General features: G+C 42.9%; 4 protein-coding genes across 4 annotated transcripts; 1 reads left to right on the top strand and 3 right to left on the bottom strand.

The window, feature by feature from the left end:
- The first annotated feature begins 7,156 nt into the window (after positions 1 to 7,156).
- On the top strand, positions 7,157 to 14,682 carry LOC127753663 (PH, RCC1 and FYVE domains-containing protein 1-like). The gene is made up of 9 exons (XM_052279082.1): positions 7,157 to 7,599; positions 8,836 to 8,922; positions 9,015 to 9,104; positions 9,862 to 9,942; positions 10,086 to 10,280; positions 10,641 to 12,764; positions 13,193 to 13,339; positions 13,589 to 13,944; positions 14,022 to 14,682. The coding sequence occupies exons 1-9, from the start codon at positions 7,531 to 7,533 to the stop codon at positions 14,152 to 14,154; spliced, it is 3,282 nt and encodes a 1,093-aa protein (XP_052135042.1). The 5' UTR covers positions 7,157 to 7,530; the 3' UTR covers positions 14,155 to 14,682.
- A 404-nt stretch (positions 14,683 to 15,086) lies between these two features.
- LOC127753654 (F-box protein At3g54460) lies at positions 15,087 to 20,438 on the bottom strand. Its single transcript, XM_052279070.1, has 8 exons — positions 19,782 to 20,438; positions 16,686 to 19,208; positions 16,385 to 16,598; positions 16,040 to 16,291; positions 15,904 to 15,963; positions 15,656 to 15,786; positions 15,420 to 15,534; positions 15,087 to 15,348 (listed from the first exon to the last, which is right to left on the bottom strand). The coding sequence occupies exons 1-8, from the start codon at positions 20,225 to 20,227 to the stop codon at positions 15,193 to 15,195; spliced, it is 3,897 nt and encodes a 1,298-aa protein (XP_052135030.1). The 5' UTR covers positions 20,228 to 20,438; the 3' UTR covers positions 15,087 to 15,192.
- Positions 20,439 to 20,941: 503 nt separating this feature from the next.
- Positions 20,942 to 22,366, bottom strand: LOC127759894 (germin-like protein 1-4). Its single transcript, XM_052284112.1, has 2 exons — positions 22,079 to 22,366; positions 20,942 to 21,793 (listed from the first exon to the last, which is right to left on the bottom strand). Exons 1-2 carry the CDS (start codon positions 22,215 to 22,217, stop codon positions 21,225 to 21,227), a joined length of 708 nt encoding a protein of 235 aa, XP_052140072.1. The 5' UTR covers positions 22,218 to 22,366; the 3' UTR covers positions 20,942 to 21,224.
- A 1,970-nt stretch (positions 22,367 to 24,336) lies between these two features.
- On the bottom strand, positions 24,337 to 25,375 carry LOC127753844 (germin-like protein 1-3). The gene is made up of 2 exons (XM_052279295.1): positions 25,124 to 25,375; positions 24,337 to 25,004 (listed from the first exon to the last, which is right to left on the bottom strand). Exons 1-2 carry the CDS (start codon positions 25,245 to 25,247, stop codon positions 24,457 to 24,459), a joined length of 672 nt encoding a protein of 223 aa, XP_052135255.1. The 5' UTR covers positions 25,248 to 25,375; the 3' UTR covers positions 24,337 to 24,456.
- Positions 25,376 to 25,902: the final 527 nt, after the last annotated feature.

The raw sequence follows: 25,902 nt of genomic DNA, 5'->3' as shown, positions 1-25,902 counted from the left end.
TTTGTCGGCGAGCTTCAATTTCAAAGGTTGAAATTGAATTTAAGTTCTGCAGGCGATCATGTCCATCGATATGGGTTGAAATCATGCAAAGATCTGCCTATCTGTCAATTCTGAAAACTGAATCCACCAAATTAAAAGTTTGGCCCGATAGATCGAGTATTTATACGCACGTAGTAGCATCCAACATGCAATGCAAACTGCAAGCCTGCAAACTCTGCAAGTGGAGAAGAAGCAACAGCTAAGCTGAAATGAAATTGCATGTTCTCTGAAACTGCCTGATCACCATGACACGGTCTGCATCAGGCAGCAGCAAATAACATGGCACGGATCTAACACAATTAATCAGATGCAAATTGGAGTAGCAATATAGCATAGCATGCGCGTGGTGTCATGCAGTTCGGCGATCGAACTAACCAACCAACGCCTGATCAAGAACAAGGCGACATGGCCACCCGTGGCTCCTGCTGCCTCGCTACCTAGCAATCAATAATCTGTTCGATCGTCCCCTACCTACGCTGTCTCAGCATTCTACGTTTTCTGCATGTAGATGGACACTGAAATCAGTGTCCAGCTTTGTCACTACTTTTTCGATCATATGTACAGTACAGATATCGATCGATTGCATAATTGCATTGTGCGTATGGGGGGTTAACTGTTGATCGATCTATGGATTTGTTTGGGTGCTGTTTGTTGCAGTGGATTTGCCGGCAATGCCATGTTGCCATGCCGGCGAATTTCTGGCCGCGTTATGCCTGAACCTGTTGCGTGGGGCTAGCTAGCTAGCTAGCTGCACAGTGATATTTTGGGGACGGTATCAATTAGAGCAGGTACAATAGCAGACTATAAGCCAGCTATAAACATATTTGAAAGAGATAAAAGAAGAGAGGGAAGAGCAGCGGGCTACAGATTTGTAGCCAGCTGCAACACGTCCTCCAAGACGTAACGTGTGTATGACAGGTGGGACCAGGTATTAATAGTATAGTAAGCAAATATTGTATGAATTGACTATTACATTGGCTATAAATGAATTGGAGTCAGTGGTTGTCTATACTATTAAACTTGCTCTTATGGAGGAAATCTGCCTCTTGCACGGCCAAGATCTGGTAGCAGCGGTAACTACTGTAGCAGCAACGGCAATGAGGCGTCAGCGATTGCAGCTTACCAAGATTAGGTACTAATCTAAATTAAGGCCCATTTGAAGTGACACGGCGGTAGGTTTTATTTAAGCTCACATACGAATAAAATAAATATTGAAAGGTTAAAAATAAAGATTCTTTTTAAAGTAATCATCATTTAATAGCTTATAAAACGTGTCCACGATAATCCAACCCTAGCACTTTATAACCAAGGGCCAATCCAACGGGAGTGACAGGTGCCATCAGCCCCTATCCGGTGGAGAGAATTGTAAAGGCTTATTCGTTTCAAAGAATTACAAAGGAAAAGCATAGGAATAGAAATGAGTTTTAAACTACCATTCGTTTCATAGGAATGCACCATAGGAAAATTATAGGAAAGTTTTCCTTTCCTCCATTTTTGAAGGAAAAGCATAGGAAACTAAAAATAATCCACTCCAACCTAATGTTTGTATTTCTTTGTTTGGCTTGCTCAACAACATAGAAAAAATTCCTGTGTTTTTCAATCCATACGTTTGCACATGTATTTCTATGTTTTTTCTATTTCTATATTTTAAAAATTCTGTGAACCGAATGAACCCTAAAGAGAAAGAGGGAAGAAGAGAGAGAAAGAAGAGTAGTGGGGCTGGAGAAGAAAGAAGAAATGGTTTCCTTCTCTGATATTTTTGGATCCGTCTATGTAACCCTCGAAGGCCTAATTAGAATTATCTTTCGGTTTAGCGCTGTTACTATATGATTTAATCATAATCATGATGTATTACAACGTTTTCCATGCGAATGACGGCATCAGATTGTATTTTACCGGCGAATAATTTGGGTTTTTTGGCGTGTTACGTGGACCACCAAATCCACTCACACCGAATCACTGTCGCTGCTGCTTGCACCGGTTGTCCGGTTGGGCAGGCAGGAATTTGCGTACTCCGTCGTTCCTAAAATGCAAGTATTTAGACTCTGACATATTCTCCGAGATATTATTTTAACTAATAATATCTTTAAAAATAAGATGTTTTAAATATAAAAAGTTACATATTATAGTGTATTTTATATGATTGATCTTTTTTTTATTAATAGTTAATGTTGAAGGTATTTTACTTGTCACTATGCTAAAAATTGTATATATTTTGGGACGGAGCGAGTAGTATGCATGATCAGGCTGGCTTTGTCAGCTCAGCTGTCGCGTGTACCGACAAGGTAAACGTAGCTGATCAGCAGCAGTGCACACTGCTCACACACACACACAATGGCCAGTGCCGGTTTCTGGATGATGAGGTCGATCGTGTTGGACAAGGTCGCGTGTACCAGCCAACGATTAAAGAATATGAGAAAAAAAAAGGTGCACAGTTGTGTGTGTGTCCATGCATGTTCTGGTGAGGAAAAAGGCACCAGCACGTACAGTGCTGCCTCACGTTTTCTTCCCATGCCAACTTTTTTTGGCCGTAGCAGTTGTGCCAAAAAAAATGAATAAAAACAATAATTCCCTTTTTACAATTAACAAAAAGAAAACGTAAAATCGAGATGAAAGTTTTAAATTTCCCCCTTTTTTTAATTACATATGTTCTGCTTTCCGTAACTAATTTGTACTATTAGAAAGGAGTTAAAAAAACAAAATCACTACTTTCAAATTCTACTAGTGCTACTCGAAAATTTCCAATCAACCGTCACTTCGCGCGGATTTATAGCTTTAGCTTGCAGATGCGGTAGATCATGGGAATGATTGATCTGATTGGTCATTTGCGTTGGTAATACATGCCCCACCCATTAGTCACTGAAACAGAGGCAAACTATTCCTGCTCGTGTTCTTCGATCCTTTGAAATATAGTCTGAGAGGTGTCATCACAAAGTTTGTTTTTTTAAAAAAGAAGTTATTTGGACGGTTTCTTTCTAAAATCACAATTATAAAAAAGATTTAGGAAAATCTAGAAGGGGAATATTGTCATCTTGAAGTTGAACGAATGGTTGCAGTGGTTACTATGGACATATTTGTGAGAGCAGCTGGGGATTCCGATAAACACCTAATAAGTAGTCAGTCGGTGAGAATCTAGAAAACCTCGGCTTTTTAGTTTTCGACTTTTACTTTATTTTGTAGATTTTATAACATTATGTTCTCATAAATTGGATGAAGAAAACCTCAAGATTATAGAATAAACTATAGCTGCCACAATCTTCTCAAACATGTCGAGCATCGAAAACCCGAGTTCTATTCGAGTAGGAGTGGATGAGTGCTTTGAAGTTAGGACTAAAGATGATAAGGGGCACCCACTTTGTACAGGAAGGACAACCTTTTTGTGGGGGCAGTGGAAAGTGAGATTTATGTGCTGATGTTTTGCCAACCTAGCTTACACACACACCATCAATCAAGCTTGATTAATTAGCCAGCAATGGCCCATTTCCATCCACAAATATATATTCCATTAATTGTTCCACCCTCCCCCTGTGTGCCAATCCATATGTCGACAGACCTCGCCCACAAACAGGTCATCTGGCCTCTCATGTGCACATCCAAGAACTTCCAAGAAAACAAATTAATGGATCGAAAAACTAGGGCACCTTAATCAACTACTTCTAGTAGTTCTCAAATATAAACATTTATGCGATTAAAAACTGTACAACCATAATATATAAACATTTATAGGACAATAATTAATTCCAATACATGGAAATCAATATAACTTTAACCAATTATAGGTGCTTGGGAGATGAATTTAACCAATTCAAAATTCAAAATTTAACCACTGAAAAAACTAAAATAAAATATTTTCTCTTAATCTCAGTACATACTAAACAATCTTAAGATGTTTATATTTTGAAACAGATGAAGAACCAGTTAAGTGTAGCTAAGTACACTGTTCAATACTACACGGTTGATGAGATGAAAAACATTGTGTTTATATGTCATCATTGGCAGAGTGTAGTTAACACTCTAGTAGTATGTCTCTAACTCTCTATGTAGTGATTGGTTGCATGATTGGCAGATAATGCATGATCGATCGATGATAATATCGGTGATTAACTAATTAATCCGTGGTTTGGGAGTGCACTAAATTGGAGTTAATTTGCATTTTTTTTTTGCAGCAGCTGGATCGATCACTTTCGGCATCGTCCTAGCTGGACGGTGTGCACACACCGCGTGCTGCTATCAGCCCGGCCTGACCGATGGCGATTTCTGGCCCATTTTTTCCCCTTGGCTCCAACGTGAGCTCAGCTAATCTGATACCGACTTGTGCTGCATGGTCGGTTCGTTGGTCTGCAAATTCTAAGTGAAAATTGATGGCGTGTGTGTGTGTTCTGATTAATTAATTAGGTTCGTTTTCTCTCTGCAATGTAACTATAGTACGATACGTACTATGGTAATCGTCACTTTGATAATGATGGATGCTATAGCACGTACTTAGATTTAGGCTAAGCTCCCGGAATTAGGCAGTCTTACGTCCGTCAGGATGCATGGATACACCACTACGTATGTATGCGTACGTAGCCCAATTAAGGAGGAGACCACAAGAAAAAGAGAAGTCTAGCTAGAAAGAGACTGGCAATTCTTTTGGTTTAATTAATTATGAGCTGATAACGATGCCTGAAATGCTACATACTACAGCGATCGATGCTTAACTCTACTCCGTAACAGCGAACACACGAGTGGTTTGGTTTTGGTTAGTTGGTTTGGGTGGAGCAGTGTACTCCTTCCGTCCAAAAAAAAAGACAAACCCTGAATTTTCGTGTTCAATATTTGACTATCCATCTTATATGATTTTTTTTATAATTAATATTATTGTTGTTAGATGATAAAACATGATTAATACGCTTTATACGTGACTTATCTTTTTAATTTTTTAAATATATTATTGTTGTTAGATGATAAAACATAATTAATACGCTTTAGAGTGACTTATCTATTTAATATTTTAAATAAGATGGAAGGTCAAATGTTAGAAACGGAAATCAAGGGTTTGTCTTTTTTTTTTTTACGGAGGGAATAGGTGCAGCAGTACCCTCCACTGCAGGAAGGCATATACTATCCCTGTGTGGCTGCAGGTGGGCCCCACGAGGGGGAGTGCTGCCGTTTGGGGGAAGGCATCCCATCTCGGCGTCCGATCTTCGCTTGATATACCGGTACATTTACCGCCGCCTGCTGCGCCTCACCCGTCCCGTCCATCACGGCATCATCCATTTAACGGTGTTGCAGTAGCAGGCCAGGTAGCCAGATGGAGTACTAGGAGAAGTAGGGCCCAACCCAAAATTCTACACCTGTCACATCGAACATTTAACACCTACATAAAATATTAAATATATGTAAAAAAATAACTAATTATACAGATTACAACTAATTTGCGAGACGAATCTTTTAAGCCTAAAAGATATGACGGATTAATTAGGCTTAATAAATTCGTCTCGCGGTTTACTAACGGATTATGTAATTATTATTTTTTGTTAGTTCTCAAACACCTCATGCGACATCTATATAATATTCGATATGACATGTCAAAACTTTACACCTCTGGATCTAAACACTCCCGTAGTACTACTCCCTCGTCTAAAAAAGGCCAATCTAAAATGTGACGCGTTCTCTCCTAATACAACGAAACTATACCGTCCAGAATCGTTCCAAAATATAGTAATGTTTTATTGGATGTGACACTTTTAGTGCTATAAATTATTTAGAATGCTATATTTTGAAACTGATGGAGTGCTATCGAAGAGCTTGAGATTTCGAGAATTGGTAATGCAAGTGGTTGAGTGGAACGAAGAAATTAGCTTTCTAAATTTCATGACTATAGATTGTTAGAATTGATAATTATTTAGATTGTTTAAGGAGTTGGTGCGTTCGAGATGGCATATCGGGTTGGTCTTTTCGCCCCACACCCATAATTATTAAATTTAACGAAATGAATTTTCTTTTTGATTTTTTTTGAAAAAGCTTCTGCATAGAATATTTTTGCACAAAACATATTGTTTAATAGTTTAGTCGAAACGTGTTAAACGAAAAATGAGAGAGTTGTTTTTAAGTTGCTGAAAAGAACTTAGCTTTAGATATTCCGAGAAGAACTACATTTTCAAATTAGGCAATAGTGTCGAGGAAGCGATTCAAAAAAGTAGCCTGTGAAAATCTATATAAAAGCTTAGTTCACTTAGTAACTTACTTTTAAAATTTTACAACAATTGATTATTTTTAAGAATTACACAGTACAACATAGACACTCACAACGCAGTAGATGAGAATTTAGGATGTTTAGAGGAGCTAGAAATTTTAGGAGTAGCTGAAGATACTAGGGTTGTATTTGGCATGTGGTGTCCCACATGGGCAAAACGGAGCAGCTCATTAGCACATAATTAATTAAATATTAGATAGTTTTTTAAAAATAGATTAATATAATTTTTAAAGCAATTTTCGTATAAAAGATTGATAGAAAACATATTATTTAGTAGTTTGAAAAACATAAATGTGAAAAAAAGAGACAAGTAAGATAGGAAACTCAGCTATTGAACACAGGCAGGTGTACTCCCTCCGTATTCGTAAAGAAAGTTGTTTTGGACAGTGATACGGTCTCCAAAATATAATTTTGACTTCTTGTTTCTATAAAATATTTATTGAAAAGTGATAGATGTATACTTTTATGTAAGTATTTTTTAAGATAAATCTATTCATATAATTTTTACATTTTCAAACTCAATAATTTAAGAGTTATTCATAATTTATATTCTCAAGGTTTGACTTAAATATTATCATAAACACCTAAACAACTTTCTTTACGGGCAGGAGAGAATACTCTCCAAAGTCCAAACAAAAGAATGAGAGAGAAAAAAAAGCGGCGAACAGGATAACAGCAGGGCGCAAAGCTACACACACGTACGCACACGCGCACAGGTAGATAACACCAACGCCAAAGCACAGAAAGACGAGACGGCCCCGACGCGAACCGAATCATCACCACTCACCGCCCCCCAACGATCCAGCCAAAAAGCCGACGCTTAAATGGATAAAATTATTTTTAAATTCCCATTTCATTTTTAAATACACGCAAATTTAGAAGAAAAAAAAAGCATCACCCTCCCCTTCTCTCTCCCTCTCCGTCTCCCTCCTCCGCGTCGCGATCTCTCTCTCTCTCTCTCTCCCTCCTCCACTCCCAAACCCCTCCTCCTCCGCCTCGAGCTCCGATCCGATCCCCCCCGGCGGCGGCCGCCACCGCGGAAACCTCCGGTTGCGGCGAGCCACCTCCTCACGGACGGAGATACTCGCCGTCGGCGAGGCCCCCATTGGCGCTCGCGTCGCTGCCCGTGGTGGTGATTGCAGCGGCCATCAGGATAGAAGAGGTGCGCCGCTGCTGTGTAGAGGAGAAGGGCTGTGATGGTGTGGCGGCGGCGGCGGTGGCCGCGGGGTTGTTGATGCGCGCCGCGCGCGCCCATGTCGGACGCGTCGTCGGATCTCGCCGGCGGTCGTGCGGGCCCCCCCGTGGAGCGCGACATCGAGCAGGTGCGGTGCTGCTGCCGCCTCGCCGCCACTCCCCCATTTGCACGACATCTCAGTGAATCGGTTTTCCCGTACTTGTTTTTCTTTTAGTTTGTTTTTTTTTTTTTGGTTTCTCGCGGGGTGCAACTCTGAGGAAGAGAGAGAGAGAGTAGTACTCCACACCACATGCTTCTGCTTGGGTCTCTGTGCTCATGTGCTGTGCCGAATTGGTTGCTGGATTCGTCAGTTCGTGCCGATTGGGCCTTGGGGGTGAAATGGTGCCCGAATTCGCGGAGCTAGATAGAAGCTATTTGACCGTGTTCCAGTTGGTTTTCTAGTATTTGAATTGAGCTGGGATTTCTAGTTGAATTGAATTGGGAGCGACGGCTTGCTCTTGCTCTCGTGAGATTCCGGGAGCCGGAGAAATGATTAACCTGATATCGTCTATCTGGATTCTGGAGTTTTAGTAGTATGCATTGCATTTGAGGTCTAATTGGAGTTAGTCCTTTGTAAATTTTCTGGAGTTGGGAGCCTGAAGGGAGTTCAGTTTCGAATTAGTCTTGGAGCGTCAGGAGTTCGTGTTGTTTTTCAGTTACAGATGCTTGGCTTGTCCTCAGGGCTGTTTGGCATTTGCTAAATGATTGTCCATTCTGATGTAGTTGGTAAAGTGGACCTGAATTTCGGAAATTCTGATGGGGCTATAATAGGATTTTTATGACTTGTTAAAATTGTCGAGAGACTGAGTGCATATAAAGTCTTAATGCTGCTGTGGATTGAACTCCTGTAGATTTCGAAGGAGGTTGTCAGTCAAATGGATAGGAGATGCTTATTTTGCCCGTATAATCCTCTGTCTGCTCTTTTGTCGCTGAGATGAGTGGACTGTTCAGCTGAAATGCCGTTTATTTTGTGTTCTTTTCTGCTACTTTGTATTCTAGTTGAGGTAAAACCTGTTCAACAAGATAAAATGGGAAGTGGGGGTGAAAGCAGGACGGTTTCTGTTCAAGATTGAACCAATACCGCGACACGGCATAGAAATTACTCTATTCAGTTCATTATTTTTATAATTAATGACCGAATGCCTATAGTTAGCGGAAGATCACATTTCTTTATTGTTTGATTTGTTATGAAAGATACTCAGCCTTCAAAACATTTAGTGACTGGTGTTCTATGCCTATATTACTTTCCCTTGTGTCATGGCATCTGAAGGTTGCATTCTCCTGATGATCACTAGCCTCTTTTGATTAATTCGACTTTCTGCAGGCTATCACCGCCCTTAAGAAAGGAGCTTACTTATTGAAGTATGGACGTAGGGGAAAACCAAAGTTCTGTCCATTTAGGTTATCCAATGTGAGTTTTTACTTTCCCACCCGTTAAGTTTTTTTTTTCTGAACTTCTATGTGATTTTCTCACTTTTAAGGTGTCTTTTTGTATTCCTTCAGGACGAATCTGTACTGATATGGTTCTCAGGGAAAGAGGAGAAACATCTAAGGTTGAGCCAAGTGTCCAGGATAGTTCCTGGGCAACGGACTGTAAGTTAACACTCCTAAAAACTATCCAGAATTCTACAAGGCAGGGGTGGATCTAAAAAAATGTCATTGAGGTCACTCTTTTCACATATCATGGTGAAAATGCCTAAGTATAAGAGTGATTTATTAGTTCCTAAGAATATTTGGTAGTGTAATTAGCAAAAGTCATAGGTGTCATCCGACACCAGTAATTATACTGTGGATCTGCTCCTGCTACAAGGTGATCCTGTTTAACTATGCTTGCCCATTATGACAAACTATTCTGATTAACAAACATAATTACAAGAGAAGTTTGATATTTATATTCTTGCTGTTTATGTTTCCTTCAGCCTCTTGCATCATTCTTTTGTTTTCTCTGTGGTAAACTAAACTACGGCAAACTTTACTAGTGTCTCTGCAAGTTCTTACTTGTTTAAGTTTCTATAATATGTATATTTTTTTTTGAAAGACGTGTCTATAATATATTGGCACTAAACCTACTAACCTAGTATCATTAAGTGGAATAGCGATTCCGGACTATGCAATTGGTTCAAATCACTGGTAGCCTTAAATCTGTATTTGAATAAATTGGTTCATTGTCTAATCTGACCAATCTACTGAGGAAGCTATTAGCATCACTCCAAACTGTCATGTGATGGTTTGACCGTATGATCGCCTCCCATTTTTAATGAATGTTCTGATGAGTTTGGTTACAGGTATTTCTAATCTGATGTTGGCACACAACTTACTGACTAGAAATCATTTTTTGGGATAAATCTAGGCAATTTTTCAGAGGTATCCACGACCTGAGAAGGAATGCCAGTCGTTTTCTCTGATTTCACATGATAGATCATTGGACATCGTAAGTTCTTCATGGTTCACATTTCATGTTTATCTTTGTCGATCTCTTTCAAACTTTGATGTAACCTGCATTACTTTCTTTTGCTTTTGACTTGTATGGAGTCTCTTCTTTACATGGAAATATGTTTTCCTCAATAATTTCAGATTTGTAAAGATAAAGATGAGGCAGAAGTGTGGTTTGCTGGGCTGAAAACATTGATTTCACGTAGCCATCAAAGAAAATGGAGAACAGAATCGAGAAGTGATATCATATCCTCTGGTGCAACTAGTCCAAGGACTTATACACGTCGGAGTTCTCCATTGAGTTCTCCCTTCAGTAGCAATGACAGTGTCCATAAGGTATTTGCTATCCATCATCTCTTGAATATGAATGATCTACTCTTGTATTCCGTCATCTTTCCACTTTGCTCATGTCTCATCTCTTGTTCAAAGTCATGCCAACATCTGTCTGTGGTCCTGAGTGCTCTACCTGTAGTATTATAGTTTAAGCTAAATAATATCTCACGCGTGGTCAAGTATTGTTATGTGTGTTTTCATTTCATTGACATGAGCAATAGTTAAACATAAGGGAGTATACAAGTTTTAATTATTTTTATGACCTTCCTTCTCATCATGTTGAATCATATGCTATTCCATTTGATACGACACTATTTTTAACACCAATTCATAAAGTGATTTCTGACAGTTATTTTACATCAGGATGGCAGTGATCATTACCGACTCCGGAGTCCATTTGGGAGTCCACCAAAGAATGCATTGGATAAGGCCTTTTCTGACGTTGTGTTATATGCAGTTCCTCCCAAGGGCTTCTTCCCATCAGATTCTAATGCTGGATCAGTCCACTCTATGTCGTCTGGACACTCAGATAACACAAATGGTCACCCAAGAGGCATCCCAATGGATGCTTTTCGGGTCAGTTATTCAAGTGCTATCAGTTCGTCAAGTCATGGTTCAGGTCATGATGATGGGGATGCTTTAGGTGACGTTTTCATATGGGGAGAAGGAACTGGGGAAGGAATTCTCGGTGGTGGTAGTTCAAGGGTTGGAAGCTCTTCTAGTGCAAAGATGGATTATCTTGTACCAAAACCATTAGAGTTCGCTGTGCGACTTGATGTGCAGAATATATCTTGTGGAGGAAGGCATGCTGCATTGGTCACTAAACAAGGGGAGATCTACTCTTGGGGTGAGGAATCAGGTGGCCGGCTTGGGCATGGTGTAGATTGTGATGTGGCACAACCAAAACTCATTGATTCTCTTGCTCACATGAACATAGAGCTGGTAGCATGTGGTGAATACCATACCTGTGCTGTTACACTATCTGGAGATCTGTATACATGGGGGGATGGCACCTTTAAATTTGGGCTTTTGGGTCATGGAAATGATGTCAGTCACTGGGTACCAAAAAGGGTTGATGGGCCATTAGAGGGTATACATGTATCATCAATTTCTTGTGGCCCTTGGCATACGGCCCTAGTAACTTCTGCTGGCCAGCTGTTCACATTTGGAGATGGATCTTTTGGTGTTCTAGGGCATGGAGATCGTGCAAGTCTTTCAGTCCCCAGGGAAGTAGAATCCCTAAAAGGTCTACGAACGGTTCGGGCAGCTTGTGGTGTTTGGCACACTGCTGCTGTTGTAGAAGTCATGGTTGGGAATTCAAGTTCTAGCAATTGTTCATCTGGCAAGATATTTACTTGGGGTGATGGAGATAAAGGCCGTTTAGGACATGGTGACAAGGACTCAAGATTTGTCCCAACATGTGTGGCTGCTTTGGTGGAGCCCAATTTTTGTCAAGTTGCTTGTGGGCATTGCTTGACAGTGGCTCTTACAACCTCAGGGCATGTATATACAATGGGTAGTGCTGTCTATGGTCAGCTTGGAAATCCACAAGCAGATGGTTTGCTTCCTGTACGTGTTGAAGGGAAGCTGCACAAAAACTTTGTAGAAGAAATTTCTTGTGGTGCTTATCATGTGGCTGTATTGACATCCAGGACTGAGGTGTACACGTGGGGTAAAGGTGCAAATGGTCGGTTAGGTCATGGTGATACTGATGATAAGAATACTCCTACATTGGTTGAAGCATTGAAAGATAAGCAAGTCAGAAGTGTTGTGTGTGGAATTAACTTCACTGCAGCAATATGCATTCATAAATGGGTATCTGGAAGTGATCAGTCAATGTGCTCTGGATGCCGTCAGCCGTTTAACTTGAGGAGAAAACGTCATAATTGCTACAATTGTGCTCTAGTATTTTGTCATTCATGCAGCAGTAAAAAATCTTTGAAGGCTTCATTGGCGCCAAACCCGAACAAGCCTTACCGCGTCTGTGATAGTTGCTACAGCAAACTCACTAAGGGGCTTGAAACAGACACAAACTCCTCAACTAAGCGAGGCACTGTTGTACAGGGATTCAGTGAAACTAATGAGGAGGAGCTGGAAACACGGTCAAATACCCAACTGTCGAGATTGTCTTCTATGGAATCTTTTAAGAACATGGACAGTAGATATTCGAAGAAAAACAAGAAGTTTGAATTCAACAGCACTCGTGTTTCCCCTGTTCCAAATGGCAGTTCACACTGGAGCGGGCTCAATATTTCAAGATCCTTCAATCCTGTATTTGGATCCTCAAAGAAGTTTTTTTCAGCATCTGTTCCTGGATCAAGAATTGTTTCTAGGGCAACATCACCTATCTCAAGAAGAACAAGCCCTCCTAGATCGACAACCCCAACGCCTACTTTGGGTGGTCTAACTTCTCCTAGAGTTATTGCCAATGATGCCAAGCCTACAAATGATAGTCTAAGCCACGAGGTCTTGAATTTGAGGTCCCAGGTATACATTCTGTTGCATTTTTCTGTTTTATCCACTGTTTTTTTGTAGCAATTTGATGATTTCTACCGTTTGCTTTTTAGGATTGTAGTTGTTGATTTTCTGGATTTCCAGCACAACGAGTCAGCAGATGATATTAGCTTAGTAATCACGTAAAGCTGTTGGCTTGTAAAACTAACAGATAGCATTACAAAATTTTTGACGCGATAGCATTACAAAATATGTACATTCTATTCCTATTACCACTTTGAAATCTGTAAAACGGATGTCTGCACTTCCTTGTGTTCTAACAGTAAAAACGTACAAGCTAGTCATTAAGTGCATTATCATTTGACCAAATATCAACCTTTTGAGTTCTATCTGGTTTTACCCAAGTCCCTATTGAACAGTGAGGATCTGATTGCTGATATAGTAAACCTCTCCACTTGCAGGTGGAGAATCTTACTAGGAAGTCTCATTTTCTGGAAGTTGAGCTGGAGAGAACTACGAAACAATTGAAGGAAGCAATTGTAATTGCTGGGGAGGAAACTGCCAAGTGCAAGGCTGCAAAAGAAGTAATCAAATCACTCACGGCACAAGTAAGATTGCATTTTTGTGAGCTTGCCGTTTTGTTCCCCTTGTTATGCATGAATAAGTAAGAACCAACCCCATATCAAACAGTAAGTTACCTAGTTTAGCAGTTTGGTACAATGGCAGATCTAATGGTCTCAACAATTTAAAATACATCAAACGCCACCATGTTCCATAACCCAAGTCTCTATTGACATCTATTTATGCCATTCATGTGATATTTTGTGTAATATAGTTTCCACTCGCTTTTATAATAGTTGAAGGGAATGGCAGAGAGATTGCCTGGAGGAGTAACCAAGAATAGCAAACTGCCGCCCCTATCTGGATTTCCTATGCCAAGTGAGCTATCATCCATGGCTACAGAAAGTTTGGGTAGCCCAAGCAGTGTAGGAGAACAAATTTCAAATGGTCCTAATGGGCTGCTTGCTTCTAATGGACCAAGTTCTGTTAGAATCAAGGCAGGTCATCCAGAAGTTGGCAAAAATGGTAGTAGACTGCCTGAAGCAGAATCATGCCATGAGGCTGAATGGGTGGAGCAAGACGAACCAGGCGTTTACATCACTCTAACCGCCTTGCCTGGAGGTGCGAGAGATCTCAAGCGGGTTCGGTTCAGGTACATCCTGTTAATCCTGTGCAAGAATCAAAGTTTTGTTTGGTTCAGCTTTTCACTCTTGGTTTGTATGAATCCAGCCGGAAGAGATTCAGCGAGACCCAGGCAGAACAATGGTGGCAGGAGAACAGGACAAGGGTATACCAGCATTACAATGTTCGGATGGTTGAAAAATCAGCCTCCAGTATCGATAATGAGATTGCATCTCGGTGACATTAGATTTGACATTTGGACAAAAGGAGAGCTGAGATCCTTTACGATGTGAAGGCGCTCTCTGTTCGGTTGCTAACCTGGCCTCCATAAAAGAGGAGATTCTCGCTATGTAAGAAAGAGAAAAAGAAAAAAGAGAAAGAAAGGCGGCATCTCAGTTTTACGGTTTCTCCCTCGCTCCCCCTCCTTTCCCCCCCCTTGTGTGCAAAGTAGAGTGCTTAAGAAGTAATGTAAATGCTTAGTGGAAGAAAGCTAATTTGTCAAATGTAAATGCATACGCAAGCGCATCGATTTTAGATTATGCATTTTAACTAATTTTCCCACAATGTCGTGCCAGTGCCAGTCCAATATCTGGACCTACCTGAAATCAGAACATTGGGCATCTACTGCGGTCTGCGTGGATGCAGAGGATCTCACCACCCAGCCAGCCAGCCTGGTTCTTTTGTTGCTGGAGGCAGGTTGGAAGATGCAAAAGAAATGTCTTAGCCTAAGGGTGGTGAGCTGAAATTTTATATAGTTTTATCTTAAAAATATGAGCACTAGGTACGATCGTGCAATGATTCATGGGCCTTGACCATCTTGACCAATTACCACTCCCTTAAGCCTTAGAAAATAAATGGAAGCAAGAAGATATGAAACTCGTCTTTTTTTAAATTCTCACTAGCTCCCTCAAACGGTTCAAATTTTCACCCACCCTATTCACAATCAAACATTAAACCAGAAACAAGCTAAGAAACTTGACTTTTCTAAATTCTCACCGGCTGTTTTTATAATCAGAGCCTTGGAATAGCCTTGCCTGCCCTTCAGTTCTGACCGGCAATGGACCGGGCGACGTGGCGTCATCCCACAAGGCAGCAGGCAACTCCAAACGAGCCCGAGCTACATTACAGCCCGGATCGGCCACGATAAGCTCCCCATAAAAATAAAACGAAAAAAGGCAGGAAACAAAAGGACTCATTTCTATATCAAAAGAATTGAAGGGCCTCAATATTGAAGGAAACAGAGGTAATCAAGAAAGAAAATTTTTGTTAGTGTTAGCAACTATAATTTTTCCGGCGCGTCAGATCCTTTCACAAAGCTGAGTTGCGCCAGATAACTGCTTTCCGCAAAATCATGCAGGCTCCGGTGAGGCCGAGCACCTTCATTATCAGTGCTGCTTGTTCCTTTATTCACCATTTGTCTGCAAGCATTGGAATCCTGTGGTGGAGAAAGCAAATAGGTAAGACTTCACAGTGGAATGTTACGAAACGGTGTGATCCAAAACGTACCTGTAAAAGTTTTAACATTTGCTCTTCGATGGTACCACGCATGGCCAAAGTCTCAACAAATATGGGACGAGTAGCACCCATACGATGTGCGCGACTAATAACTTGCTCCTCCATACTGATCAAATGAAAAGGGGGAAATAGAACACATTCGTGAATGAGTCAATGGCACACATTGATAGCGAGATGATGTCACAAGTTATTTCGGCAATCGAAGAGCAATTAGAGAGTAAGATTACCTCCTATCCCATATTGGTTCCATCAGAAAAACATAAGAGACAAAACTCAAATCAAGGCCCAGTGCTGCAGTTCCATCCATGACTAAGGCCATGCATGCTGGATCATCTTTGAACTTCGTCAGTGAACTTCTCTGCGTTATAATTGTGGCAAAATCCACATTAGCATAGTTTCCCCAAAAATAGGCAGTTCATTTTAAAGAGGGAACAGAGGGCAGTGTGGAACAGGATGAATAAATTGTAAAACGTACCTTACTGCCTAATGGCATGGGACTGTACATTCCAGCATATGTTATGCCCCCAATCGTCAGCTGAACAGAGAGGAGATCAGCGACCAACTAGTTCACATTCTTAAGTAAACGCTAAGTATGACCACTTCAAATTTACCTGCTGCTCAATCACATGGATATGCTCCAGAAACTGAGAGAATATTATTACTTTGTCAGGCATTGTGTGTGGTAAACTGCCCTCCACATTATTATGGTCTTGACAAGAAGATTGACTAGAAAGGCAAGCACCATTGGCCATGTTCCTAGAGTACCCATGTTTTATGTTTTCTGCCTTCAAACTTCTCAACTTATTAACCAAATAAGCAACTTTGCTGCTTGTTGTCGACTGCCAGTCTGGATCCCAGTCATCCTACATAAGATGGGAAATTTGTATTTAGAGACAATCTTTTCAACTGCAACAAAAGAATGATGAAGTAGCATAACATAGCACACAAGTACTGACCTGCTTATATGAAGGCTGCAACTCAATTAGGTCTTTGGGCACTGGCCATTTTGGGTTTGGATTTTCTGGCCGTGCACGAGTTTCAGGAGTCTGCATCTCATAATGGTTGCCACAGCCAGGTAACGTGCATTTCTCACTATCAAGAGCTACACAATCAAGGCACAACAGATGCCGACAGGGCGTGACAACAGGCAAGCGGCACCAATCTCTGCACCTGAATATAGCAATAAGGAAATTTTATTAAGGAAAATCATCAAAGTGATGGATATTACATATATATTTTTGTTTAAACCTTTCATACCTGAAACAGCTGGCACCATTTAAAAGAGCATATCTTATGGACTGATACTCCCCCGAAGAAGGATCAAGGCCCAGCTGCATTAATGCATCCATTGTTTCCTGTATATCTTGACCAGCCTCTGCTACTTTGATATGCCCCGCAACACAACAAGACAAGCGCACATTCTTAATAGTTGTAGTACGGAATTTCCATTGCTTGGGGTTCAGAAGTGATTCCACGTGAGAAGGGTCATTCCAATCAGCCATCAATATATTTCTGCGGATAGTAACAGCCAGTTCATTGTAACTTTTCGCATGCCCCTCACTGAAGTCCAGGAAAGTTATCTTTTTTATGCAAGGAGGAATGTTTTTCAGGTCTTGTTTCCTTGCACTAATCATAGTCCTCTGAAGTAGCTGCAGGAGACGACTGCGTCCGTCTTCCATTTGTGCCTCAAAAGGCCTATGAATTCCAGTGTCCCATGACTGGTAGTTTTGACCGTAAACTTCTTCATGAAGAAACTTAAGCATGGGATGAAGGTGAGCAACTTGACTAGTTGGTGTGTTTGGCGTAGGGGTACCAGTTAGAATCCATCTATTAGAAGCAACCAATGAAACAGCCATCTGCAATTTGTTTGTGAGGGCGAGACTGGAACCTAATGTGTGTCCTTCATCTAATATTACCCTAAACCAATGGATCTGCTTTAAAACACTTCTCTTCTTTGGACCCCATTCTGCACTTAATCTACTAAATGTGGTTATGACAATGTCATAGTCCCATGCAAGGTTGTGAGCAGATGGTTTCTTGTGATCTCCCCATACATAAACATTAAGTGTGTCCGAGGAAACATGCCGCTGTATCTGTGTTGTCCAGTGATCAATTAAGTTAGCAGGTACCACTATCAAGGTTGCCCTAGACAAATAAAGCCTCACCAAATCCAGCGGCTTTTCAAGGGCAATTCCAAGTGCAGCCGAATCAAATGCCAAATCATCAAGCATAGATGGATAATACCATCGAGTTATGCCTTTCTCAACCTTCCTCACAAGGCCAAATGCTTGAAAAATCTTGTAATACGGGCGGGCACCCTTACCTATGTTAGCACGTGCATCTAGAACTGGCCGTGTCAAACCAACTGCTTCCATCTCGATATGTTTCTTGGGAGAAAGTTTCGCCAACCACAACAAAGCCTTCATGGTTTCTGAATCGATCAAAGCAGCATGCTCTTTCAATATGTTTGTAAAAAAAGATGCATTTTGCTCGTTTCCTGGTGGTGTACCTTTCTTGTGAAATCCGGGCAAATAAGTTATCTTTCGCTTTAAATCCCAAGATTCCTCTGGGATGCTGCACTTCTGACGTGCAGAATCAGGGTTCATGCTGCAAAACCATGCTGTACTGGAATCAAGTGCAGTTCCGTCCAATAATCTCCGCCACTTTCTGCAAGCATCGCATTGAACCCAGGTTTCACTTAACTCAGAGGTGGCATCTCTCTTCCTTTTATTGCCAACTGAACCATCGCTATATGCCTCCATGAGGTTTTTCCTAACATGTTTCAAGTTTTTGGTAATCTTTAGCACATGAGTAGCTGGAGTTGAATGAGCACCGGTTGGTGCTGACATTGGCGACTTCCCACTCGGATGTGCAGCGATCATATTCAAATCAGGGTTTACTAACCTGCCTCTCTTTCTTGATGACCTTGTACTAACAACTGAACCACCATTATGCAGTGACTCACTTGAACATGTATCTTCTCTAATCACGTCCTTTCGCAACTTTTTTGATCCCGACAAAAAGATGTTTCCATTAGAAGAGTTGCTAGCACTAAGCTCGTAGTATCCATATTTTTTATCTGGTTTATGCATGCACCACATAACATTCATCCCTGGTGGAGGGACTGCCAGAGTCCCATGTGTCTTCAGAATAAGAGACAGTGCAGTCACTGTCTTCCCCAACCCAGGTTCATCACAAAACATACCTCCACAAAAATCATGTACAGTTGGAGCACTACCAGTGGATATTTCACCAGAGGTAACATTTATGTAATAAGGGAAACCATCCATGGTGCACAAACCCTTGTATAGAGGATGTTCTAGGACCTGCAAGTTCTGCTCCCTCTTTAGCATCCATTCAACAGCTGCCTCTTGATGAGGAAAAAGCTTAAGTTTCATGCAAGGCATGATAGAAGCAGAAAGATTCCTTAGATGATGACAAGCAGCTGCAACTCTAATCAAATCTCTGGGTTTCAGTCGAACCAGCACCTTATACAAGACATCATCAGGGACAGACCAAATACCCACTCCCAATGCTTCCTCATCTGGTGTTATTCTTGTTATCTGCATCCTCTTCTCCACCATAACACTAGGTAGAGTTTTGAAGATTTCATGCAGGTCAAACGACTTCTCATTATTCAATACAGATGGTATCTGATGTACCTCACAACCAAGGACGTGGCAATCGGTGCAGGTCCAAATATACTGGTCATCACAGTGTGGATTGTCAGGAGAGGTCCAGTTAAAAGCAAGCAAAGCATTCCTGGCATCCCAATTGCAACTGAAAAAAAAAAAATCTTAGCCTACGAGGTAAGTAATAATGATGAGAAAATTACAGAAACAAGTGAGACATGAACCAGGATCCACTTGGTGCATCACATAGTCCTAGATTTGCATCTTACTAGTTACCATGAGAAATGCACTTACTGTTGCAGTTTTCAGCCAATATTGATAGGAGCACGCATGGTGATACGCACTGAATTTAAAATGAACAAGCATTTCAGATGGGAAAATGCCTAGGTTGGAAGTGGCACATATTTAAGACCTTCCAACAGTTTCAATAAAATCTTCTGATAGGATCATGGGAAACTGAATGCAAACTGTAGCCTTATCAGTTATCAGAGACATGACGCATCAGGGGATGCCAAATTCAGATTTACTGTGAGGCACAAAATGAGACAAATGACTACAATTTTCACACATGCAGGTCACAATTCGAATCGCAGGGAGGCGCGCATGAACAATTCGCCACTCAATCGACGAAATGCCCCCAACCTCTAAACCTCCCCGGAGAAGAGCAGCCATGTGCAGTAGCGACCACCCAAATTCGAAGAGCAGAGGGCAATGCACGCACCTGACGTGTTTGAAGACCGCGGCGGCCGCGGCCGCGCGGGACCGCGGGAACTGCCACCCCGACCAGACGGAGACGGGGAGGTACACGTCGAACAGCACCACCGCCCTCGCCTCCACCTCCCCATCCCCTCCTCCTCCCTCCCTCCCCCTCCTCGCCACCGCTCTCAGCACCCTCCCCTCCACCTCCACGCACCGGCTCGACACCAGCGCCCTCAGCTGCCGCACGACGCCCCCTCCGCCGCACGCCCTCCCCTTGGACCGCGGCGTCGCGCCACCGCCGTCGGGGATCGGCGCGAGGGAGACGCCCCCGCAGGCGAAGAGCGAGCACGGGGAAAGCGGCGCGAGCGCCTCCACGCCCACATCGGATGAAACGGAGACGACGGCGCGGAGGTAGCCCCCCAACTTGCGGCGCACGTCACCGGCAACCTCCTCCTCGTCGCCGCCCATGCCGTTGAGGCCAACTCACCTCACCCGGGCACGTTCACGTTCACCGCCGCCGCCCGCGCATGTCGAGCCCCCGACCTAGCCACCCCTCGTCGCCGGCGAGGATCACGCGGCGGCGATTCCGGAGGCCAAATTCGGATGGATTTCACCTCGGAAGCGGAGGATTCGGCGAGGAGGAGGAGGAGACGAGAGGCTATGATGGGGGAGGAAGCGTAACCGTCTACACGCTGATAGATCGGATCTCTTCCTATGACAGTGGGGCCGAGGTTTAGGTGGGGCCCACTGTCATAGAGGGAGGTGATGGTGTGTTGTGCGATCCGGACTCGGGGAGTGGGCTTCGATATTTTTAGGTGTGGGGGAGGAATCCGTGGGCTTTGGGGTGAGTGGGGGGAGCACTGCTTCGGCGGCCCATAAACCGTGGGCTGTATACAAATAGGTGGGCCGTGACGCATCCACAACATATATTCGGTTTCAAATGACTTTTTTTTTTGACAGTCGGTTTCAAATGACTTGACACTATTGATTGACTAAGTAAAAATTTAAGTTTGACCATCGACGATTTTATTGGTTGGATCATGACTAATATTTTACGATGCATTATACTTTGTTAATATGGAATGGTTTTAAATTTTCTATAGATTTTCTTAGTAAAATGGACGAGCGGTCAAAATTAGAAATGAATAGTATCCTGTAAAAAGTATTTGAAAACAGAGGTAGTATATATAATCGGCGCACGTATCATATTCATGTTTGAATAAATAATTTGGAGTGTGTATATACACCATTACAACCGTACACCAAATAAGAAATTAGGGCACACAATTACGTACGCATTTTTTTTATTACTACTTTCTCCGTTTCACGATGTAAGTCATTCTAGTATTTCCCATACTTACATCGTGAAACAGAGGGAGGGAGTAGCTAGTAAGGCACCGTACGGACGTACATGTACCACTAGCTAGCTTGATCGTGTTCACGACGCCGGCACACTCCGGGCGCCCTACTTGTGCTGGAACTTGGACTTGATGTTCTCGACCACGCCGCCGTCGACCTGGAACGCGCGGGCCAGCACGTCGGTGGGCACCGCCGGCGACGACGAGCCGAACAGCGCGTCGGCGGCGGCCTGCGTTCCGGGGAGCTGGCTGTCGAACGCTGAGATCGCCACGGCGGGCTTCTCGCCGACGCTCCGCTCGTAGTGGAGGAGGCCGCGGGGGAAGACGAAGACGCCGCCCTTGGGGACGACGCGGGTGATGAGCCTGCTGCTCGCCGGCGCCGCCGTGGCGACGACGAAGCCGACCTCGAGGAGGCCGTCGGCGACGAAGAGGATCTCGGTGGCGCGCGGGTGGGAGTGCGGCGGGTTGGCGCCGCCCCACGGCGCGTAGTCGACGCGCGCCATGGACACGCCCAGCGTGTTCAGCCCCGGGATCCTCTCCACCGTCGCGGCCGTCACCGCCGACCCCATCGGGTTGCCGGAGTACACGTCGGCCGGCTTTCCCAGCCCCGGGAAGAAGAAGTCCTCCGCCGTCACGTTCGCCTCCGGCTTGCACGGGAACCCGTTCACCCTCAGCGCTGCACACACAAGATCACGATCGATCAGTCGATCACCATAAGATCTCAAATCGATCAGTATGAAAGCTACTCCCTCCGTCTCATTTTAAGTGTAACCATAAGTTTTCGTGATCAACTTTAATCGTTCATTTTATTTATTTATTTTATAATTAATATTTTTGTTCTTATAAGATGATAAAATGTGAATAGTATTTTGTTTTATTTTTTTAAAAAAAATAATAAGATGGACGATCAAAGTTAAAGCATGAAAAACCATAGCTGCACTTAAAACCATTGGTCACTCACGGCCTTGAAGCGACTTGTAGTCGGCGACGCAGATGTCCTGGAGCATGTCGGGGTCACCGGCGAGCAACGGCGCGGCGAGGGAGAGGATGACGGCGGCGAAGGAGGCGAGGAGGACGACAGTGGGGAGCTTTGCCGCCATGGAAGCTAGCTGGTTGTTGCTAAGCTTAATTTTCCTTGATTGATGTAGCTAAGTGAACTGGAGTACTATCTGTAGCTCTTAGCTGTGTGAGTACGTACGTGTGTGTCACCTGCAAGTAGTTTAGATCAATGATCACTTTTTTTTGACTAAAAAGTTATGGCTTGATGAAAAGCTAGGGGTAGGGGAGGTGGTATTTATAGATATGTGGATCGAGTAGCTTAATAGAGTCGTGACAGTGGAATGGATATATGGATAAAATTGTGGCCATGCAACCAATAAAAATGTACAAATCGAGTGAAATTTGATGAATATAGTCTATTATCTCATGTGTCGATGTGACTGTGTGTGGGGGAGAGTGAGAGTAGTGTAATTAACTCCTCATGTTAATTGTTAATGGAGGCATGCACGTTTTGTTTTATGCAAACTAGCACGCATGCACATGAAAGAGAGAGTAATTGGGGATTAGAGAGATGGAGAGCGAGAGAGAGTAATGCCCAGACTCCAGGTAATAGTACAAGATGGATGCATTTTGCCTTGTAGCTTGCACGGTATACTGTGCACGTGTTCCTGTTCAGATAATCAGATGCTGGCGTAAACGCAAGACTGCTGAGGTTGACGCCAAGTACGTACGCATGCAGCTAATTGACTACGTACTAGCTAGCTATAGTGTGTACTGTAATGTACGTATATACGTACGCTAGCTAGCTTGTTTAATCAAATCGACAAGGTAATTCGCAACATTAAAGAAAAAGCAAATCACTTGGACTTCTAGATATCAAGCTAGCAGAAGTTATTCCTGTAGAGTATGTTGGCATAAGAAAAAAGGATTTTCTAGTATACACATTGTGGACTTATATTAGAGAGCCATATTAGTGTTGTAGGTTTTGTGTATCCTGTTTTTTTAGTCACTTTGTTCTGTTATTCAACATAGATACATGTACATTTGTCTTCTGTTGTTCTGTCATTAAAAAGTGAATATTAGAGAATAATCTTAAATAGAAGGGGTGAGGCTTCAAATCCAGCTCAACTAACCCACCACCTTGTGAAGCTAGCCGGAAGACTTCTAAGGCATTTCTCTTGTTGTTTCTACCATGAGAACTTAAAAAAAATGAAGAATAATTATTCTAACCCAGAAAATAATTTAAGTAATAACGATAGATATATCCAGGTGATCGAGAACTTAATTTCCAAGTCTCCAAATAGCATAATTTTTTATTTTCAATTTTTTCATTCCTGGGTAACTATCATCTATAGAAGTAGTCCACTAGTTAATTATTAAGAACTTTGGAGTATCAGATCGAGATGATTCTACTTTTCCCAAGCCATTTTTCATTTATATATAGTTCTCATTACGAAAAACTGAAAGAATACTTATACTTAATTAAGAATATCGTCTACGTATACATGGCGGTTCAAATACCTTATCGATCATGCGACGATTCCCTAGTGACAAAAACACATTGATTGATGGTAATGGTTCACCAAATTCAAATTGTTTCTCCGATCGACGACTACATTATATCTGATAATCCCTTCCGTGGTAGTGATAGATAACCGGTGCCGACGAAGAAGCTAGTCGCACGACGTTGGGAGTACAGATCGCGCGATGGTGGATATATATACTTGTCGTCAAGCCTCGCCGATGCCAACAAGGTGAAGGAAGCTAGCGGCAGGGACAACGATGAAATTTAAAGGAGAGAGATGAAGAGACAAGAATATATGGATTATATATGTTAATATATTGTTTCACTTCTTTTTTTTTGGATTAATCGATCTTAGCTAGCTGTTCAAATAATGGGTGAAGGGGCGCAAAACTGTTGTTGGAACAGAAAGATGCATACGTACGCCTATACCATTGACGACACAGTATACGTACGTATAGTAGGTAGGGTACGTATAGCTCATGCATGGCGAAAATTGAACAGAAATTAATGAAGTAACAGTGGTAGTACTAAACCATGAAGTAATAATACAGTAATGATCAGGTCCGGCCACGTACCACACACACGTAGTACGAGACACGACCCGATCGATCGACGACGACTCAAAAACAAAAATAAAAATTACAAATCAAACGACTCACAAACACAAACACACACTGACACAAATCCTGCCAATCAAATCACAAACTTTTTAACGGTACGTACGTACGTCCTCTTAATTATTATTATCGCGATAGGGCTAGCTAGCTCAGCTGCCATCTTGTTCTTCCTGCAGTATGCATGCATGCAATGCAATTCTAGTATTTGGGCGGGACGAACTTGGACTTGATGAACTCGACCATGCCGCCGTCGACCTGGAACGCCCTGGCCAGCGTGTCCGACGGCAGCGGCGGCGCGGCGCCGAAGAGCGCGGCGGCGATGGACTGCGTCCCGGGGAGCTGGCTGTTCAAGGCGGCGATGGCGAACGCCGGCGTGTTGCCGTTGTTCTTCTGGAAGTGGACGAGCCCCCGCGGGAAGACGAACACCTCCCCCTTGCAGACGGTGCGGGTGAAGAGCTTGTTGGCGGTGGTGACGAAGCCGACGTCGAGGGAGCCCTCGACGACGAAGATGATCTCGGTGGCACGGGGGTGCGTGTGCGGTGGGTTCAGCCCCCATGGCGCGTAGTCGATACGCGCCATGGACACCCCCATCGTGTTCAGCCCCGGCAGGCTCTCCACGCTCGCCGCCGTCACCACCGACCCCACCGAGTTCCCCGTGTTCCCGGCCTTCATCAGCCCGTCGAAGAAGAAGTCGTTCGCCGTCACGTTCTCTATCCTCTTGCACGGGAACCCGTTCAGCCGCAGCGCTGCACGACATACATATATACGTCAATATGAATCTTCGCACTGTCTTGTACGGGTCGTTAAAAAAAATAGATCAATTCATATTTTATGAATCGATGAACAATAATGGTCCAACACTTACGGCCTTTGAGGGACTTGTAGTCGGCGACGCAGACGTCCTGGAGCATGTCCGGGTCGCCGGCGAGGGAGGTGGCGGCGAGCGCCATGAACACGACGGCGAAGGTGGCGAGGATCAGCTTGGCCATTACAGCTAACTTGGTGAGTTAATTAGTTCGATCAAACTATGCAAAGTGAAGTAGCTGCAGCTAAGAAGATCAGTGAAGCTGAGCAAGCTAAGCTGTGTGGTGTGCAGTGAACTGCATGCAGATGATGAGCTGAGGACGATGAGGAGAGGAAGCAGGGGACGCTGCTATTTATGCTTGCTGGGGCCTGTACTAGCTAGCTACTCTCCTCGTGTAGCTAGCGTAGTAATGAAGAGTTAAGTGGGCGAGTGGTTGTGCCATAGCAATGTGATTAAGCTAAATCACAAAGGCTAATTAAGATGATATATGGGTATGAATCTTCCTCACACGCTAGCTTACTACTCCTAATATATTAAGCTTTTTCAGTGAGAATTGAATGGTTAGGCGAGCGATGTTTTTCGATCTGTCCTTGCCAGGGGGTCTGTTGCCCTCTTGAGATCTAGAAATTAATTAATTAAGGCGAGAGCAATCTACAGTGTACTGGTGTATGGGATCGATCGAGAGATCCAGGTGTACAGTGTACTAAGAACCTGAGGAATAAATTTAAAGCAGCTTGTTCATTTTGTTATCAAATCAACAATACTTTTGATAGTATTAGTTTTGTTTGGTTTGATGCTAGCTTTTACCAAAGTTTAGTGGAGTTTTGAGAGAGAACCTT

The sequence above is a fragment of the Oryza glaberrima genome, chromosome 1 (genome assembly GCF_000147395.1).
Source record: "Oryza glaberrima chromosome 1, OglaRS2, whole genome shotgun sequence".
In the NCBI taxonomy this organism is placed as follows: Eukaryota; Viridiplantae; Streptophyta; class Magnoliopsida; order Poales; family Poaceae; genus Oryza; species Oryza glaberrima.
Note: the sequence above shows the minus strand (reverse complement) of the source record. Positions and strands in the feature narration are given on the sequence as shown.